The sequence below is a fragment of the Glycine soja genome, chromosome 5 (assembly GCF_004193775.1).
Source record: "Glycine soja cultivar W05 chromosome 5, ASM419377v2, whole genome shotgun sequence".
Lineage (NCBI taxonomy): Eukaryota > Viridiplantae > Streptophyta > Magnoliopsida > Fabales > Fabaceae > Glycine > Glycine soja.
This window is the reverse complement of record NC_041006.1, coordinates 6,316,544-6,335,738: the sequence shown is the minus strand read 5'-3', so window position 1 is coordinate 6,335,738 and position 19,195 is coordinate 6,316,544. Positions and strand designations below refer to the sequence as shown.

Here is a 19,195-nt window from a genome sequence, read left to right as displayed (position 1 = left end):
AAATCTAACAATAAAAAATTGTGTCTAATTCAATTAATAAAAAAATTTAACTTATAAAAAATATTGCATTTAAAAAAACAAAAAAAATTAAATGTTTTGACCCACTAACCAAACCTAACCCAAATGGTTTAGTAACAATTAGTTTGATTTGGGTTGGGTTTAACTTTTTTTTTTTCTTAGAAAATCGACCTAAATCAACCCGTTCAAATTTGATTGGATTGGGTCATATGTTTGACTAAACCCAACCTAAACTGACTCTCTTCCACCCCTAGAAAAAAAGTAAATAAAAAAAAAATCCTACTAAAGATAGTCAGTTAGACTCACGACGGATATTAGTCATTAACATAATTGATGAATACTCTATATTAATAACATGATAAAAAAAGAAATGAAAGTTAATATGTTAATGTCTCTCTTCAATACTTTCGTTCATGTTTAATTTTGAATCACTGCATCGTGATCAAGGTGAAACTAACTCCTAATTGACATAAAATACACTTACCCTTTTGATTTATGTTCTTATTCTAATAAAATAAAGATTTAGTTAGTTACACTTTTGACTCTTTATTTTTGAAAAACTTTTGACTTTTTTTATTAAATCATGTGTAGTTTTTATTTTTTATTTTCAGAACTCATTTTTTATATTTATAAACTAAGTAATTTTTTATCTTCCATAAACAAATTTAATCCTTACATAATTTTATTTATATAAAATCATCAAATTTTCATTTTCTACTAAAAAATTGTTTTAAATTAAACCAACTTAATTGTTTTAAACCTACTAAAAATTTGCCAATTAAAATATCAAATTTCACCCAAAATAAAATAAAAATCTTAATTTTATTTACCTTCAAAGTTCAAACTCTAAATTTACGTTGTACCTCTTTAAAATTTTATCAAGTTTTTATTAAATATTTAACTTTTAAAAATATTTCATATCTTATGTTATTTGTAAGCTCTCAAATATTTGAATAGAAAATAAAAAAATTTAGATAAAAAATTAATAAAGAGACCAAATTTATTTTATTCAAAATTAAAAGTTAATTAAATTAAAAACATTAAAAAATAAAATTATAAATAAATCTAACTAGATGAACTAAATTGATAATTAGACTTAAAATAAATAAAATGAGATTTGAGATTCATTATGATCCAATCTTAAATCTCAATTAGGATAACCTTATGATCATCTATATTTGTATTTTAATTTGGGATTTGTGATGTATTTACTTTTACTATTTATAATCAAATCTGTCTAATTTTTTGTCATTTTAAAAGAAATTAACACTTTGTAAATAAAATAAAATAGTTTTTAACTTGTGTAATATAAAAGATTAATATTTATTTTATATAATTAAAATTTATAAAAAAATATATTCTTGAACATATAAACTAGATTTATATTTATGACAAATAATTTATAGTGTGATACAAAATTATTTTTAACTATTTTTTAAAATATTAAATTTAATTTAGAAATAATAATAAAAGATAGGTTGAAAAAGATGAGATATTAAGATAGCTAATGTTTGACAAGATTTTTTTTTTAGCTTGTTCTTGATCACAAGATTGGGTAGATGTCCTTGACCATAGACATGAAAAGTTTCTTATTCTTACTTGTCACCCATGTGAGAAATTCTTTATTTAGTGGTTCACTAATGATTTGTTCAACCTTTGTAGGGAAACAAATTTATTTTTATAATTATCATTAAATGTATGTGTGTATATATGTATGTATGTACACACACGCAAGCGCACATGTATGCATGCACACATACATAATGTACCTATAAGTATGATTTTCTCATTATCTTTCATGTATTTCATAATTTGGGATACATGAACTCTCCATTATTTGAGATGTTTATTCTATCCATATAATTCAAGTTATCAGTTATCATAGTTACATTCATACTATTACTAACAAGCATTACATTTTTCTTCTCACTACTAATTTTAACATTCTCTTTATACATTTCATTTTTCACATAGATAATGTACCTTGTGTTGTTAAGTGAGGATGCCAAAACCTCATCCATAGAGATGAAGACCATCTTGAGCCACCATAACATTGACTTTGATGTCCTCGTTCATATACTTCACAAGTATTTGATCCTTGCTTTTCACCCATAAGGGGAAGTCCTTATTTAGTGCCTCATTAATTACTTGTTCAACCTTTGGAGGCAACACAACAACAATAAGTCAGCCAAATAAATTCTTACTCTAGATATCAACTTCTCAAGTTCAACCTTCATAATGACTTGAGTTGTCCCCTCAAATTCTTCACCCTAGTCATAATGGTTTAGTATGAGAGAATTAAGAGTATGGATATAGTTATAGTAGCATAGCAATAAGAATCATGAATACTGATAGTTAATTGTGATTGTTTCACAAATTTTAACAAGTTGTAATATTAAATAAGTAACAATAATTAAAAAATAATTATTAATCTATGCAGCAACTCATGCAACAATAACTCATTCGTCTCCTCGTTTCGTCTAGAAAATGCACTTTTCTAACAAATACACGCACAAAGGCCATTACAAAGTTGTCTAGAGTTTCCAATGAAGTTTACTCAATGCTAGGAAGCCATAAATCACCATTGATGAGTTGTTTTAGTGTGAAACTGTTGGTCTCCTCCTTAGTTGTGATGATATGATAACTAGTTCAATTCATTATTAGTATTTGCACCTATTCCATTGTTCATGTACTCTTCATTATACAAGGTTTGCAAATAGTTTGAATGATTGACATCCTATTCTACCATTTCTACTAGGTCAATATGACTATTTAGAAGGGATTGTATCACAACAAATCTTGAGAAATTCTTCCATGAGCAACCCAAAAAAGTTTTGATAAAGCCCATGACTGGCTTAAGTTACACGGCACGTACAATGTCACATTGTTGAATTGAAATCTTGGAGTTCAAAGTTGAATTCTTTTGTTAGGCCATGATCATGCTATGTTCTCCATCCAAGGTACTTCTAAAACATAACAATTGTGTCTTCGAAGATAAATAATTTCTTTAGCTACAAAGTTAAAAGATCTTTTGAAAGCTTTTTGAGGTATTTGATACTTTTAAAAAAATTATATATTTCTAGTAGAAAAGCTCTCATAACTTATCTAAATAGGCATAAAGTTTATGGTTGCGATGATGAAAGAGTCTTGATAAAATTTCCTATTGTATCAAACATGAAGAGTGTCTTGAACAACATTATTTCCACAGCAATATATCATGGATTGGATAATATAGACACAAAGAAATGCTTCCTACATGATGAAACCCTTAACGTGGATGAAATTTCAACATCATCAATTGGGGATTTTGTTTTACAAAAACTAAGAAAAAGAAAAGGATGGATTAAGAAAAGAGGATGAAAGAATAACGTCATAATTTAAATGAATTGATGAGTTAAGGTAGATCCTTCATAAAACAATTGAATTCTTTGATGAGAATCAAGGTTACAGGGAAGAACCAAAGAGAAGCACAGTTAGCGACAAACTAAATTTTCATTAATTAAAAGGTAAAATATGGATTGTGGCGAGAAATGATATAACAATGCCACAACTGTGATGAATTGATAAGTTAAGATGAAGAATCACCACTTTTAGTTAATAAACTCAGATAAAAATCAAAGGTAGTTCCTAATAACCAAGAACGAGTCTCCCTCACAAAGCTTCATTTCAAAACGAGTCAAAATTGATTACAAGGTCAACATTTGCCCTATTATACAATAGACCTAAAGGCTACCAAGGTCCATTACTAAACACAGGTACAAATATTAAAAGTCAAACAAACTAAGGAAAAATGTTTAAGCTCAGTACAAATGACAATACCAATAAAAGCTCAAATACAAAATATGTCTAATTTATTATCTTCTAAGTTAAACTTCTTAGGTTGTTCTTCATCACTACATCTACTATAGGTGTGTTGTGTTTTGGAAGCAATTGTCTTGACCAATAAATTCATCCCCATATGCAACTACAAAACCATAATATTATTAGAAGGTACAATTGTGCTAAAACTCATTTCATAGCTTCACAAATTAATTCAATGGGCATGTGCTAAAAGACAAAAGGAAATTTATGAAATACATAGAAATAGTTGAGAATAACTATACCAACAATGATGCTTATTTAAGATGTCTATTTTGTTCACATGATTCAAGTTGTTAGTTATTATAGTTGCATTCATGTTATCACCCTCAAGCATCATATTCTTTTTCTCACTATTAATTTCAAAATTCTCTTTATATATTCCCTTTTTCCAGATAGATAATGTACCTTGTGTTATTATAGTCAAATATGGATGTCATAACATCAACCACATAGTTAAGGTTGCTGCTCCTATTTTGAGACACAACAACATTGGTGTTGATGTTCCCGACGGTAGATTCTATAAGTAATCACAATCATTGATGAAAAAATTAATAATTATTTTAACACCTTTATAATTTGTTATGGATGTCAATAAAAAAATAGTTATGTATGTGCAGCTAATATTAATAATTTATTTTCTTAATAATGAAAAAAAATTATTTTACCTATAAACATAAATTACACACTAAAAAAAATCAAATTGACTTAAAACTCTAACATGACACCTTTATGAAGGTCAACTTATAATAACTACTTTCTCACTTCTTTTCCGAACGCACCTACATCTCCCCTATTTCTTCACTTGTTATCATTATCAAACTCGAACAACATGCAAGTCTACCAAAAAAATTTTGAATATCAACACAAAATATAACTCCTTAGACACAACCAAGGTTCTTTAGTCTCTATTGTCATGGAGAGTAGGCATTTCACATAAAGTAAAATCAACTAACCAAAATTATGACTCCTATTGATTGAGAACAAAAACATCTCATGTATATTAATCAAGAAAAGCATAATCAACCTAGGGATTTACCTTTTTTTCTTTCACCAAAGATATTATTGTGGTGAGATATGTCTTGATGGGCTTGCAACCCTTTATAGCATACTAGATGGGCTTCCTTATAAAAAAATCAGTATGTGAATCATTTAGGTGAGTTACAATACATAAATACATTGAAGTTACCCAAATATATATAATAACAATTACAAATTAATTACAAATAGTAAAATATAAATACAAGTCACATGTTATAATACACTATCAAATTTCTTCCTTTAGAATTATTTTGTGTCATTTTACTCATTCTTCATTATGCTTGACTTCATCCCAAAAAGGCAAAAAAAAAAACGCTTAAACCTTTTTTCTATTTGGCCTTTGTGAATTTCCAAATTTATCAAAATCAATTGAAAATTATTTCTCACCACTACCACGATTGAGGACTAAGTCCTTCAATCATGTGTCACATCTACTTTTCTTTTAAATTATTGACTGAATGTTTGACTCAAAGTTTATTAACTAATGAGTCTTTATGTATTGTCAAAATATATACATTAAACAAAATCTCACCTAATTGTACTAAGTAAAAGGTCTTAGCATAACATAAACGAAAGGGTAAGCATGAGTTTAGGCAAAGCTGATTATTTAGTTTCAACTTTCACCACAACACATATTGTTCTTCAAACATTACAATACACTACATGCATGGCACATCTTGTCAATACTTTTTAATGAAACCTTTTATTAATGAGAATGATATGTTATTGTTTCCAGCATTAATCAAAACTCAGAGGCCCAAAATAAATGTCTACATGATGAACTATGAGACAACAAGTGCCCTGATATTGTTTTTAAGATTTTACATATGCCATTTTTTTTTACTACCAATCTTCACATCCAAAACACACACTAACAATGACAAACACACTAAAACACATGCATTAATAGAGAGCAAACACAAAATGGAAAATACATGTAAACACACACACAAATACTAAACACAAAAAAAAAGTAACAACACAATGCACAACAAAGATCAAACACCTATAAGGATTGAAAATGACAAGAATGAGAACACACCTTTTCAAGAATGATGACAAGAACAAAAGTAAAATGACAATGAAAATTAAGGTTTTAAATAGTGAGAAATGAAATAGCAAGAGTAAGAAGAGCAAAGGTGTGAGTTAGAAATTATGTATTATTTTTTAGTGGAAGAGTTGTAGATATACAAAATTTATCAAGTTTAATAAGACTTTCTATATTGTACAAGAAATCAATCTATATGTAGATTAATTTCTTGTGCAACCTATGTTTGAAACTGTGTCAGCTTTGTACATCAGTTATAATAAGAACTAATTTAAAAAGTAACTTTTTACATTATTTAAAACTAAACTTATTTGATGTCTAGTATGATTTTTTTAAAAAAAGATGTTCGCATTCTAAAATTTTAAAAAATTGAGAATGTTGAACTTTCTACAAACAGATTAAAAAATGACTTTTAAGATTGGTTAAAACAAAAAATATTTAAAGTCTAGTATGGATTTTTTTTTAAAGATGTTCACATTCTAGATAGGTTATTCACCAAACATTATTAATATGGTGAAACAAACTTTTAAGGAGGTTAAAAAAAATTAAAAACTAATTAAATTTTTTTACTAAACACACTCTAAACCTTTAACGTATAATAAATAAAAAGATTTTATTTATTAGAATACGTCCTTATATTTTTATATAATTTAATATGTAATTATAATATTATAGTTTAAAGCACACATCCTTAGATGCATCTTGTTTAGTATGTGCTATAATATCAAAGCTTGAATTTTTGGAAAGAGGTGTGTCTTCATTTAGTTCCTAATAATAATATCTATACCAAAATTCCCTCTTAAAGAGAATAAATATAAAAAAGAAAGAACAAGTGATTTGTTGGCTTGAAGTTTAAATTTCAAGCTTCAAGTCTCGATTCGTAGCTAGCAACATTTGTTGGAATTTTAGGGGATCCTTATAAAATATTAATATAACCGCCAGAAACACATTACATTATATTATCAAGAAGAGTTTTAGAAATATCTGGATCCATAATGATTGATCAAACAAACGTAACGAAATCTGAATCTGTAGGTGATTTCTGATCTATGCATTCTTCTTAGGATCTATTACAGAATGCTATAGAGACAACGAATAATCGGCTAACAGCATAACCGATGACTTAATGGTTCTTCCTCAATTGAAATCTCTTTATTTCTCAATAGGATATTCGTAACTCTTGAGATGGGGAGAAGAGAAACTATGTGTGATGACTTGGTATATTGGGGACCATAGTCTTCTTATAGCATGTTAACCTAAGAAGGTTCCCATTATCCCCTAATGAGTCAACATTGACATCTGCTCATTTAAGTCCATATCACTTGATTTAGTTGTCTAATAGACTTAGTTAATTTGATCACATAAAATAAAATTCACTAATGATAAATGATTAATATAATTTTCTTATAATATTAGTCCATGTTAATTTTTGGAATATCCAAAATTAATAAATGTATTAGTAGCAACCGCTTAATATATGAGAATTTTGTTATTAAGTTTTTTTTTAATTATTATTTGTACTTTTTTTACTTGAATTTCTTTATTGATACAACTTTTCTAAATTGATTAGTAGTGCAAATACTTGTATAAACTTGTTGGTAATCGGATTTTGCAATTTCCGTTACTTGTCTCATGTGCTAATTGAAGATTGGCCATTCGACAGACTTAATTTTTAATGATGTTGAATTTTCCCATAAGCATTTGAAATCAATTGTCAATGAGTATAATTGATGTCGATTAATGAGATGAGATACATATTGATTTAGTGTTTATTGAATCGAATTGATAAAATCGACTACTTACAATATCTGTCGAAATGACAGGCATCAATGTTTGTCTGATACCCAAATCATGTTCTAGGTAGATATTAAGTGGGAGAAAACATGATTTAGTGGTAGATATGAATTTGTAGCCAATAAATAAGCTTATACTTTAAATTTAAGATTACACTCAATAAAAAAACACAAGTCTATTTTATCTTATATTTATTTTTTTTCCTTTACAATTTTTTTTATTGTCTTCATTTAAAGTTTTCCTTTCCTGCCTTTCAATATTTACGTTTCACACAAAATCTTATTTTTTCTCTTGTTCTTCGTTCACTTACATCAATTACCTTTTGGAGTAGCTTGAAACTTATTGCTAGACAATAAATTTTTCTTTCTAACATAAATCACTCGATCATTATTTTAAAATCGTGTTAAAACTTTCAACTGATACAATTGTTTCACTTTCACGCGACAACAAAACTAAAATTAAACTTAGTTTATATTGTGCTTTTATGTTTTTTATTCAAAATTAAACTGTATCTGGACATTTCTCACATATAAGTATAAACTTACCCTATGAATTAGAATAATAAACAGGAAGAGAATGCAGGGGAACAAAAATGGCCATTTTATCGAAACTTGTACCTACATTTGACGGTTATGGAATTTAATGGTTAAAAAAGGGAAGAAAAAAAGGGGTAAGGCATCAAATCATGTTAGCATATCGAGAGATGGAACAATTATGAGGAATGAAGCAAGCAATGCTTCTAATGAGAACACTTAGATGCACCTAGTCAATAAGACACAGGGAAAGATAAAGTAGGTGGATCTGAGATGCATAATTTGGATGCCGTGGGGGAAAATAAAAAAATTTGAAAAAGGAAACCTAATTGAAGAAGTCTTCATCTTAGGTGCATCTTAGATGTGTCAATTAGCCTTGTTTTGAGCTTTCATTGTTCCAAACTTGTTGTTTTCTGTTTTAAATGTAACATTTTTTGTGAAACCATAGTTAGTATTTATAAATAATAATTGGTCTGGCTTGTGAAGCAATGAATCAAGCCTATTTGTCTCCTAATAATATATTGTTTCGTTGGCACTCTGATTATACGGATAATACTAATTAAATGGAGACAAATTTTGTGGGATGATATTGCAGTGTTTCTAACATTTATAGTGCGCACATGTGTTACAGAATTATATTTCATATTATACGACAGTAAGCTGGGATTAATGGGATGTACAAAACCTTTTTTTTTTTCATATCTTCCCGGTTAGAATATACATATACGATATTAAATCTGAATAAACTATACAGATATGAAAATACGGAAAATTTTAAAAATTATAAAATATAATACAATTATAACATAATATATAAAATTAATCTAAAATTGACACAAAACAAATAAAATTATTTTGAGAAAAATAACATTGGGTTAAAAGCCCAATCATATTGTAAGAAGAAAGGTTTAAAACTCTAATTAGATTCGTAGAACAGAAGGTGAAAATCATCATTTCCGCCGAAGTAAAACCCCCTCTCTCGGGCCTCATGAGCCAGAAACGTTGCCCAATAATGGAATATTTTAGATTTAGTGTTATTTTTTCACAATAATTTCTATTACTTTTTTTTAAAAAATATCTATTAGATTTTTCCGTTTCCTTATTATTAATTTGGCATATTTAGATTTAGTAAGGCATAAATAATGTAACAAAATGTTGTGATTTTACATTTTATTCTACTAGTGGTTTGATAATTTGATTATATAAATTACTTGTAATTTCATGCTAACCTGCTCTTTAATTTTGACAAGTCCATCACACGCAAAATATATATGAGATGTGGACAAGTCCTTCATACAATTGTTTGTCTAGCTTCATTATCGCATTCATTTTTTTTTTTTAACAAAAGCATGAATTTCAGTATATGACAGAAACACATTCATGCATTATTCACAAGATTATGTGCATAAAGAAACATAATAAATATCTAATAAACTTTATATATACAATAAAGCTATTTATTAGTTTACGTATAGAATAGGAAATGTGCTTCTATTAGGATGATCAAAAGGGGGGGTACAGAAAGATGTGCATCTTATCTTTCAATGTGACCAATCATTTCTTTATACACTAGCTAGCTTCAATATACTCTTTCAAAGTGATTAATAAAATAAATGCACAATATATCATAAAGTCAATCAGCCTTAAACGCGGACTTGGATTTTGTCCAATATCAACAAGAAATTGACGTATGTCCAATTATAAGTATCTATCTTTTATTTTTTTTATGTCTTGGTCTTGTATCATCAGATGCCTTAGGGATGAAGCAATGGATTTTCACTAAAGAACAGATTGCACAAAAGTTAATTACTTTACCTGCCGTTACTAGGTGGGCACCTAGGCGATTTTACGACATAGTTTTGAATTTTATAATGAAAATATATCCATATGTCAAAACATATTAAACCTAAAGTATCCCATTCAATCTGACGATCAAACTCAACCTTTTAGTGTGTGACTCTATCTGAAAGACACAACAATTGGTTATCTGTTAATACATTTTTTTTTTCGTTTTATGCTTATTTTTTAACAACTCGAAATAAACATTACTCAATTATCTATCGACTTATGAAACGAGTAGCTGTCCGTTTAAAGTTTAAAATTATATCAATTACCAAGTTTTAATTATACTCATATCTTTACCTCTTGAGAAATAAATAATAATAAAATAATTTATATTATATAGTTAAAAATAATTTGCCATAAATAAAAATTTAACTACATTTTTAATCTGTGTATTATCTTTTAAAGAGAAAAATAAAAAAGAATCGAAGAAAATACTTGTTTATTGTTTATTATATTTTTTTATGTACAAGTTTAATTTTGATATATAATTAGTATAAAAAAATTATATTGTTAATGGAATAATTAGATAACATTTTAAATATGACTTTTAAATTAACTTTCACAAAAATCAATAATTTATAATACAACAAACAATAGTTAATTGATAATATGAAAAAATTAACTCATATTATAATTAAATTATTTATAAATTCAGGGGATAAGCATATATAAAAGTTTGGACAAATAATGAAAAGTCTTTTTTTGATTTGGACAAATTAATAATGAAAGTTGAGTGGTGCATTATGGTTGTCTAGCTTGAAAACAACTAAAGGTATGATTATTTGATTTTTTTTTTCATTGTTGGTTTCGGTTTTAATGGGAATTGGAATTCTTAATTATTTGTAGGAATTTTCATGGATATTAATAATTGAGGACACGTGCTGTAAAATATAATTGAGTTAGATTTGAATTGAATCTGTTACTTCCATCTGGTAATCCAATCAACTACACGGGCCGGTTTCTTTTCTGGCGCATATTATTGGCAACCCTCCTTTTTTACTAATTACGCCTCCTATATTTTCTTTGTAGTTTCCTTTTTTTTAAAAAAAAAAAAAATACTACCCCCAATGCTTTGCAAGTCCCAACCACAATTCCAGAATTATTAACTAGTAATTTATAAGAGCTTTGTCTTTACATGAATAAAATTATTTAAATAAAAATTGTGGCACATGTTATTTAATAATTTTGAATGTGTTAAAATTATTATTAAAATAATGTAAATAAAAGACAAAATATATAAAGATAGTAGAGAGACGCCAAATATAGAAAAACAAAAGGAGAAGAATTATGTGGTCCCTAGTCTAACTTTTTATTTTTTATTTGTATATTTGAGTATAAAGGGAATACATAATTTATCATCAAATTTTTTACGGCTTTAGGTGACGCTAAAAAATGGAGTTTCAATTTTTTAAGAATTATTAAATGTGAGAATTGAACTAATTATTCCATGCTGAAACACCAAACACAAGACCACTAAGCCAATAAATAGGTTTCTATATATATGAAAGTTCTACGTTATATATAAGTTAAATATGTGGAGAACTGTTTTTTTTTTTTTTTTGACAATGTGTGGAGAACTAAAAATTCATGTATATCTACTACTAGTAAATAAATAATATAATACTATAAGACTAAATAAACAATAACTTATACTTTTTGATATTATTTTTCTTAATTATAACTTAGCCAGTCCATATTAAATAATTTTTATTTTATTGTTTTGATTTTTTAATATATTTTAGTTACTGAAATAAGATATTATTATTGATTTAATAATATTTTTTATATCAATAAAATATTAAAATAATTTTTTAATAATATCTTGGAAATTCATTTTATATGTCAATATTTTAATTAAAATTGAAAATAAACCTAAAAGATAATAAGAGAAAATGAAAATTTTCATTCTATAAATATTTACCATATATTCTTAAAATTAAATCTTTATTAAAGGAAACTAATTATGTCATATCCTTATTGGAATAAATCAAATTTAATTTAATAAATGATGAATATTTTTTCTTTTACCAATTGTAAATTTTCCATTCTTTTGTGACAAAAGGGGTTAGGCCCCTTGTAAAATTAAATTTTCATTAGTTGTGTAAGGACATATATTAAGTTCGTGACCATCCTAAAATTTCTCAGTTATGTACGTTTTACTATCTGTTTTAAAAATGTAAATTCATTCCAATCATATATTATTACATAAAATATTATAACTATAAAACTACATAAAATATAAACAAAAGAGTAAATTGAATCAAACACTCTTAAAGTTTGTGAAATTACACAAACATATCTCCTATTCTTTTTATCTTGTATGGGGGAGTTAATGTAATATATAAATTAAGGAGGTGTTGATGTAATATTTTTGAATATTGAAGGAGTGTTAGTGTAAGATATAAGGGAATGTAAGTACAAAATTTTCAAAGATAAATAGAGATTAGTGTAAGAATAAAAAAAAAAGTAATATTATGTTATAATTTGAAAAATAAATAGAAATGTGAGTATAACTTGATCTAAATAAAGATATTTTAGTCCTTAATTTTTTTTAACCCTTTAGTTTATTCTATTTCAACATTTTACTCACAATTACTTTCTTCTTGGGATTTAATAAAAGTAGTTCTATTGGGGCTTTCCACGTTATATACTAAATTATAACCATTCAAAGCTCTCCATGTGGCTTGCCGCATCCTCCTTGATTTGATTTTTCTCACATCAAATCCATGTACCCATATCAAAGGAAAAGACAAATCAAATTTTCGACTAGATAACTCATTTTCGGAAAGTTTGCACAGACAAGATTTATATATTATATCCAACTTTGAATTAAAGCCTTCCAAACAAGGTGCTACTAAAAGGGACAAAGTTCCCACCTAGTCTTGCTACTAGTGGATCCAAAAATTGAGTCCCCCTACCTACCTCTCCCAACCTCATTAGGTTAAATTGTGTCTTCTTTATTGGAGTTTGAATTCAAAAGAACAGTTATATGATGCGTCAGTCCACAAAGACAGAGGAAAAAGAAACTTTGAACAAAGGGATTTTCCAAAGAACATGAGGAGCAGGTGATAATGGTTATTGGATTCACGTAGAAATCAAAAAGGGTTCTAATAAAAATGTAGCGTATTCTAAGCAATACTGATTTTAAAAAATTACCAATAAGTTATCAGTCCAAAAAAATTAAACTTAATTGCCTTAACCAAGTTTCAAATTTAAATTTAAATCTTATGAATGACAAAATAGTTAAAAAGCAATAAGTTACAGTTATCAATAATATTTATTTACACTAATAAAATGGTTACCTAAAAATCTTTTACAGGTACCAGTAATACTATAGATCATAAAAATATTAAATTTTACTCGACAGTTAAATTCTTAAAAAAATACTTTTATAAAAAAGAAACTACTTAAAATATCATAAAAATAAGTTAATAATATTTCTCCTAAAAACTGCCTTCAACAACTTTTTTTTTTTGTTAAAAGCAAGTCTATTAGAATAGCACATCCTGAAAGGGCTATCCTATTGATTCAAAATATATGTCGGCTGCATTGTCCACTTAATGTATAAAATAAACTAAACCCAAAAATAAAATTTAGTGAAGGTTTCGTCAACATGCTGCTTAAACCAAGGTATGATGTTATACGACACATTATGATATTGGCAAATACATATGAAGATGTTTAAAAGAAATCCTGACATTTACCATTACAGCAAACACATAGCTAACTAACTACACAAGGGACCAACATCATCTAAACAGCTAATTATGTATTCTCCACAAACTAAATTACTGTAGAGAAGCCTGAGCTCGAGTCGGTCGGTCAGCCTACTAATCTCTCCTTTTCTTCTTCTTCTCATTTCTCTCAGATGAATTCTTCAACTGTGAAAGGATAAGAACCTTGTGAATACCAATTCAACGGGAGGAAACAAAAAAGAAAGAACACCAATAAGAACTGGTCCAACTCACCATTATAATAAGAATTCGCACAAAGATTGCAGCCAAATCAGTGAACAATGTCAATGCATGCTTCACATAATCCAGGTCACCAAAGTGAGCCCTTTCAATAATTTCTTGAGTGTCTACTATAACGTAGCCCACAAACACCAAAAGCCCAAAGTACAGCTGCAAGAATTGCAAATAAGTACCCCCGGAAGATATGTTATAGTATATAACATGACAAATATATGTACCATAATAGAAGGATATTTTTCTAGCTTATCAGTCTCACTAAAAGAATAGAACAACATTGCTAGTTACCTCAAACTTGAAGAGTGCAATTGAGCCCCCAAAGAGAGAGGAAGCAAAGTGCAACCACATAAGAATGGACAGCCCAGAAGAAAGCAAACCACCAAGGTAGAGGTACTCCCTACGCCTTGCAACTAAAGCTGCCGCAGAGAAGCAAGCAAAAGCCAAAGAAGTTGCCACAAATGCACTAACAATAAGGCTGCAGGATGAAGAAAAATGTCAAAACATCATTCAAAACTCAACACTAGTCACAGAAGCAACTGGCCATTTATCACAAAGCAAACTTAAGAGTTCAATGTTAGAACTTGGCATATACAGCTTAATGTCTATGGTTAACTTTCTGATTTAGTCCAGTTTTTTGCAGAAGACAAGGGTGGGGTGGGGTTGGCATATATGGCTGCTGTATTTAATAGTAGGTCTGCATGCCTATTAATTTATTTTTCTTAGTATAACGTAAAGCACAGAAATGCTTAACACACTCTTATCAGGTAAAATTCGTGTGGATCCTATTTTCCCAGTGTGATTGGCCACACCTTATCGACACACGCAAAGCCAGCAGCAATTCACATCAAATTGAGTAAACAATGCAGACGCTACTAGTAGCTTGTTTGGCATGGATTCTATATGGTTGGACACAAAACCAAACAAGCACTCCAATTGGTTGGTCTCGTTCCAAAACTAGTTGGCCCCCACATAAACTTTCACCAATAAGAGAAGTTCTTAGAAAGATAGCATTAGAAATTGTATTTTTAGCACTCATCTAAAGCACAGTCGGTAAGAAGAATACTTCGTTGTATAAGGAAACATGTTTTGCATAAATGAATCCTTAAATGGCAATGATAATATACCAATCACATCACCAACTCCAGCAGACTCCAATTAGTAAATTTTAAAGCAGATTATTATACAGAGATATGGATCAACAATGTTAAAGGCAACACACCTGTAAATTACTACCTCCTTCCCATGTCTTTTGATATTTTAGCTTTTTATTATTTTCCCAAAACATTTGATGTTTTAGAATTTCAAAGTATAATTAGTGCATTTTCTCAAATATATCCTTATTAATATCCACTACTAGTGGTGCAAGTATCAAATATCAAAGTATTAAATGAGGACATTTTAGTCCAAATATAACAATTTTTAGTTCCATTAAATATTTCTTAATCTATGTGCAATAATCTTAAAAATCAAAAGATACGGGAGGGAGGTAGTACTATGATTGCATAAATATAATTTAAAGCAGATCAACCAGGGAAAAAAAAAAAAACTTGCTATCCATTGGAAATGAGCTCTATTGGTCCAATACACCAAACCCCAACATGTTCCTAATTGAGACGAGAAAAATTCAGAGAAACACACTTAAAAACTCTCTCTCGCTCTCAATAAGGAAGGTGTAGGGAGTTTGACGTGATAATAATTATGAACAAAAATAACACAACTCGTGAGAAATGCATAATACATAATATAAATTAAAATCATACTTCAGTCATTAGATCAAAATAAGCTCAAGACTCACAGCCAAACGATCAAAAGACATAACAACAATTAAGAAACACAAACAACAGACGCATACCTAGGATCAATGGCAATAGCCAAATCAATCAGAGGTCCAATGGAAGCGCCCTGAAACAAGGCCGAAGCCATCAACAGAGACAACCTCTTTTGCTGCAAAACACAAAACAATAGAGTGAGAACAACAACAACAAAAAATAAGGCTCTCAGTGCCGAAAGCAAATCATACTCATACCTCTTCAACAGGGGGTGTAGATAGCAACCAAACCATGCTTCCAATGGAAGCCAACGTGGTGAGAAAACCCCCAATGTTCCACAGAACATGAAGAAAAGCTCCAACAGCAGCAGCCACCACAGCGCAACATAACGTAAAATAAACCTGCAATTAACCAATCAATCAATCACGATTCCTAATACATATCCAAAGACACTACAAAATGAATCAAATTAATCATTGGCATAACCAGAATCTTTTTTTTTTTTTTCAATTTGAGATGAGACTTGATTAATAATTACCCGTTTGATGTGATTCTGAACCAGCGGAGAGATCTCACGGAAATTCTTGAGAGTATCGTAACTCCAGCGGCTTCTCGAAGAAGAAGAAGATTGAGAATTGAAGAAGGTGTCCATTGAAAACAAGGAATCGAATCGTATAGTTTTCGTGATACAAAGACAATCACAAGCACAATTTGATGAAAGAGAAAGGGAAAAAATGCACTTATATAGAGTGCGCGTTTTTTTTTTTTTTTTGTTAGGGTTCGTTTCTGCCAAATTTCTAGTTTTATCCAGAAACAACCACACAACTCGTTCGGGCGCGTCCTCGCTTATCTCATCAAACGCATTAGGCTTAAATGTCTTATGGTTCATTTAATTTAATGATTTTTTATTTTTATTTTTGTAATTTTTTTCTTCATGTTATTTCTTGTAAAATCTATTTATTTTATTTTTTGTTTTTAAAATATTTTAGATGATTTTTTAAATAATAAAAAATTATTTTAAATAGTGAAAACATATTATCTAAAATATTTTAGGATGAAAAATAAAATAAATATATTTTGTAAGGATTAAAAGATAATACAATAATAAAAATAAAAAAATTTAAATTGTAGGAAAAAATGTTTAAGACATTTAATAATTAATTGATAAAACCATATTTTATAAAAAAATTATTAATAAAATAAAAATGGATGTAGGTTACACTAACATAAGTTGAGCCCTTCTAAAAAAACATAAATTTAGCCAGGCATAAAAAATAAAAAATTGAGCCTTCTCTTATTAGTTATTAATAAAATAATTATTTGGTAAAAAGCATGAGATTGATTTTTGTTTAAAGAAGAATATAGATTTAATTTATACAATAAATTTAACAATTGTTATATTATATTATAAAATAAATTACTTAAATAGAATCGACTATCGACATAAATTGAATTTTCTATAACGAATTACACAATGATAATTATTCATATAATACTATAAATTACTTAAATCAAATGAAAGGTCAATTGTAATTTAATAATTTAATATTATTTAAATAAGTTTTCTCATTATCTCTTTTTTTTCTATAGTTCTCTCATGATTCTATGGGATAGGATAGGAGGTAATTTTAATAAATGTAGTGGATGTTGCCTTGTGGCGCGGACCTATACTATGGTAAGGGTGTGCATTTATATTTCCTTATTTTTTTAATTCACTAATAATTTTTTTAAAATTAAAAATTATAAATAAAATTTTATATTTTTGTATTTTATTTTATATATATTTATATAGTTAAACTCACTAATTTTATTTTTTTATAATTTATCTTGGATCCGCCTGTACTTGAGTTCATCCTATGTAAGTTTTGCATTTTTTTGTTGGTGTTTGAGTTTGACTTTCTTTTCGGTCAGGTTTGCATGTTGCTTCGTTCATAAGTATATGGATGGAGACTTCAGACTTCAGCTCTTGAACTTTTGGCAATTATCTGAAGAGTTAATAATTATAAAAAAAACTTTTAGTACGGTAAAAAATCAGCCATATGATTGTTTTATTATTTTATTCTATACCTAAATCTAATTAAATTTGATTAAATTCTTGGTATCTGTTTATTGTATAGAGTATAAATAAATACTTATCATTATAAGAGGAATCTCCACTTGTGTTCAGTATAACACATAAAATTTAAATTAGAAAGACAAATATAAGAAAAACTATCTCCTACTCTTATAAAATACTTATAATTTATTTCAATCACTACTTATTATTATAACCGTGATGTATATTAGAAGCTTTTTCTTTCTCATTGAGTCACATAAATTTTCTTGCATTAAGTATCTAATTATATTTGTTTTTTTATTTTTCATTTCCCTTAAATATTATTACTTAGATTTATATAGTTCAAATTTAAATTTGATTTTGATTTTTAATTATTACTTTGAACACATCATATTAAATTAGTACATTTTCAAAACTTTAAATCCGGATTATTTTAAAAATTCTTAACTAATAATTTCACTATTTTTTAATTATAATATCTTTTATATCTTTTTATGCACACATGCACAATAAATGATAAATTTACTAGCATAAAATAATATGGACGGGCATTTTTGTAAATTTTCAGCAAGAGGAATTTACTCGTACGTTACCTTTTTCCACAAGGCCTATATGTCCCCAATTTTTTAATTTGAAGATTTCTATGCAACTTATTTTCAACATGCAGTTTCCTTGATTAGTTTTGTTATTGACGTTCTCTTCGGTTAAAACTAGGAGGATATTGACTCATACTACAATCTAAAAAAACCGTGTTCTTTTTTATTATTAAAAAAAGTATAGTAGAGTTGGGAAATTTATATTTTTTAACTATCATAGTTAAATTTTTTAATTTTTTTTACTAATTAAGCCTTAAAATATTCTCACAAGCTTTTAACATTTAGGTTATTTAATAGGTTAGCTATAACACTAATCCTCACACCAAAATTTAATCACAAAATATTTTTTTATCATTCTCACACAAAGTTTATTGTCTCCGTTGTATTTAATGAAATTAAACTCAAATTCCTCCATGCAATCTCATGCATGGTTGTCAACTAATCCACACTCATAGAGTATTTAGGTGTTGTTTTTAAATATTTATAGCACTATTTTTTAGTTAAAATTAAAATATTATCTTAATAACTCTTGCCAACATTTAATATCGATCTTTAATAACAAATTGTAATGGTAAAACTTTAATTTTGATGGGAAAAAAATACAAGCACTTTTTTTAGAAGAACAATACCAGCACTTAAGAAGCAACACTAATTTTTTCTAAAAAA

The 19,195-nt window shown here is 27.7% G+C and overlaps 1 protein-coding gene across 1 annotated transcript; it reads right to left on the bottom strand.

Moving 5' to 3' along the window:
- Window positions 1-13,702: 13,702 nt before the first annotated feature.
- LOC114412213 (bax inhibitor 1-like) lies at window positions 13,703-16,716 on the bottom strand. The gene is made up of 6 exons (XM_028376027.1): window positions 16,416-16,716; window positions 16,135-16,278; window positions 15,961-16,052; window positions 14,397-14,583; window positions 14,106-14,261; window positions 13,703-14,018 (listed from the first exon to the last, which is right to left on the bottom strand). The coding sequence occupies exons 1-6, from the start codon at window positions 16,527-16,529 to the stop codon at window positions 13,968-13,970; spliced, it is 744 nt and encodes a 247-aa protein (XP_028231828.1). The 5' UTR covers window positions 16,530-16,716; the 3' UTR covers window positions 13,703-13,967.
- Window positions 16,717-19,195: the final 2,479 nt, after the last annotated feature.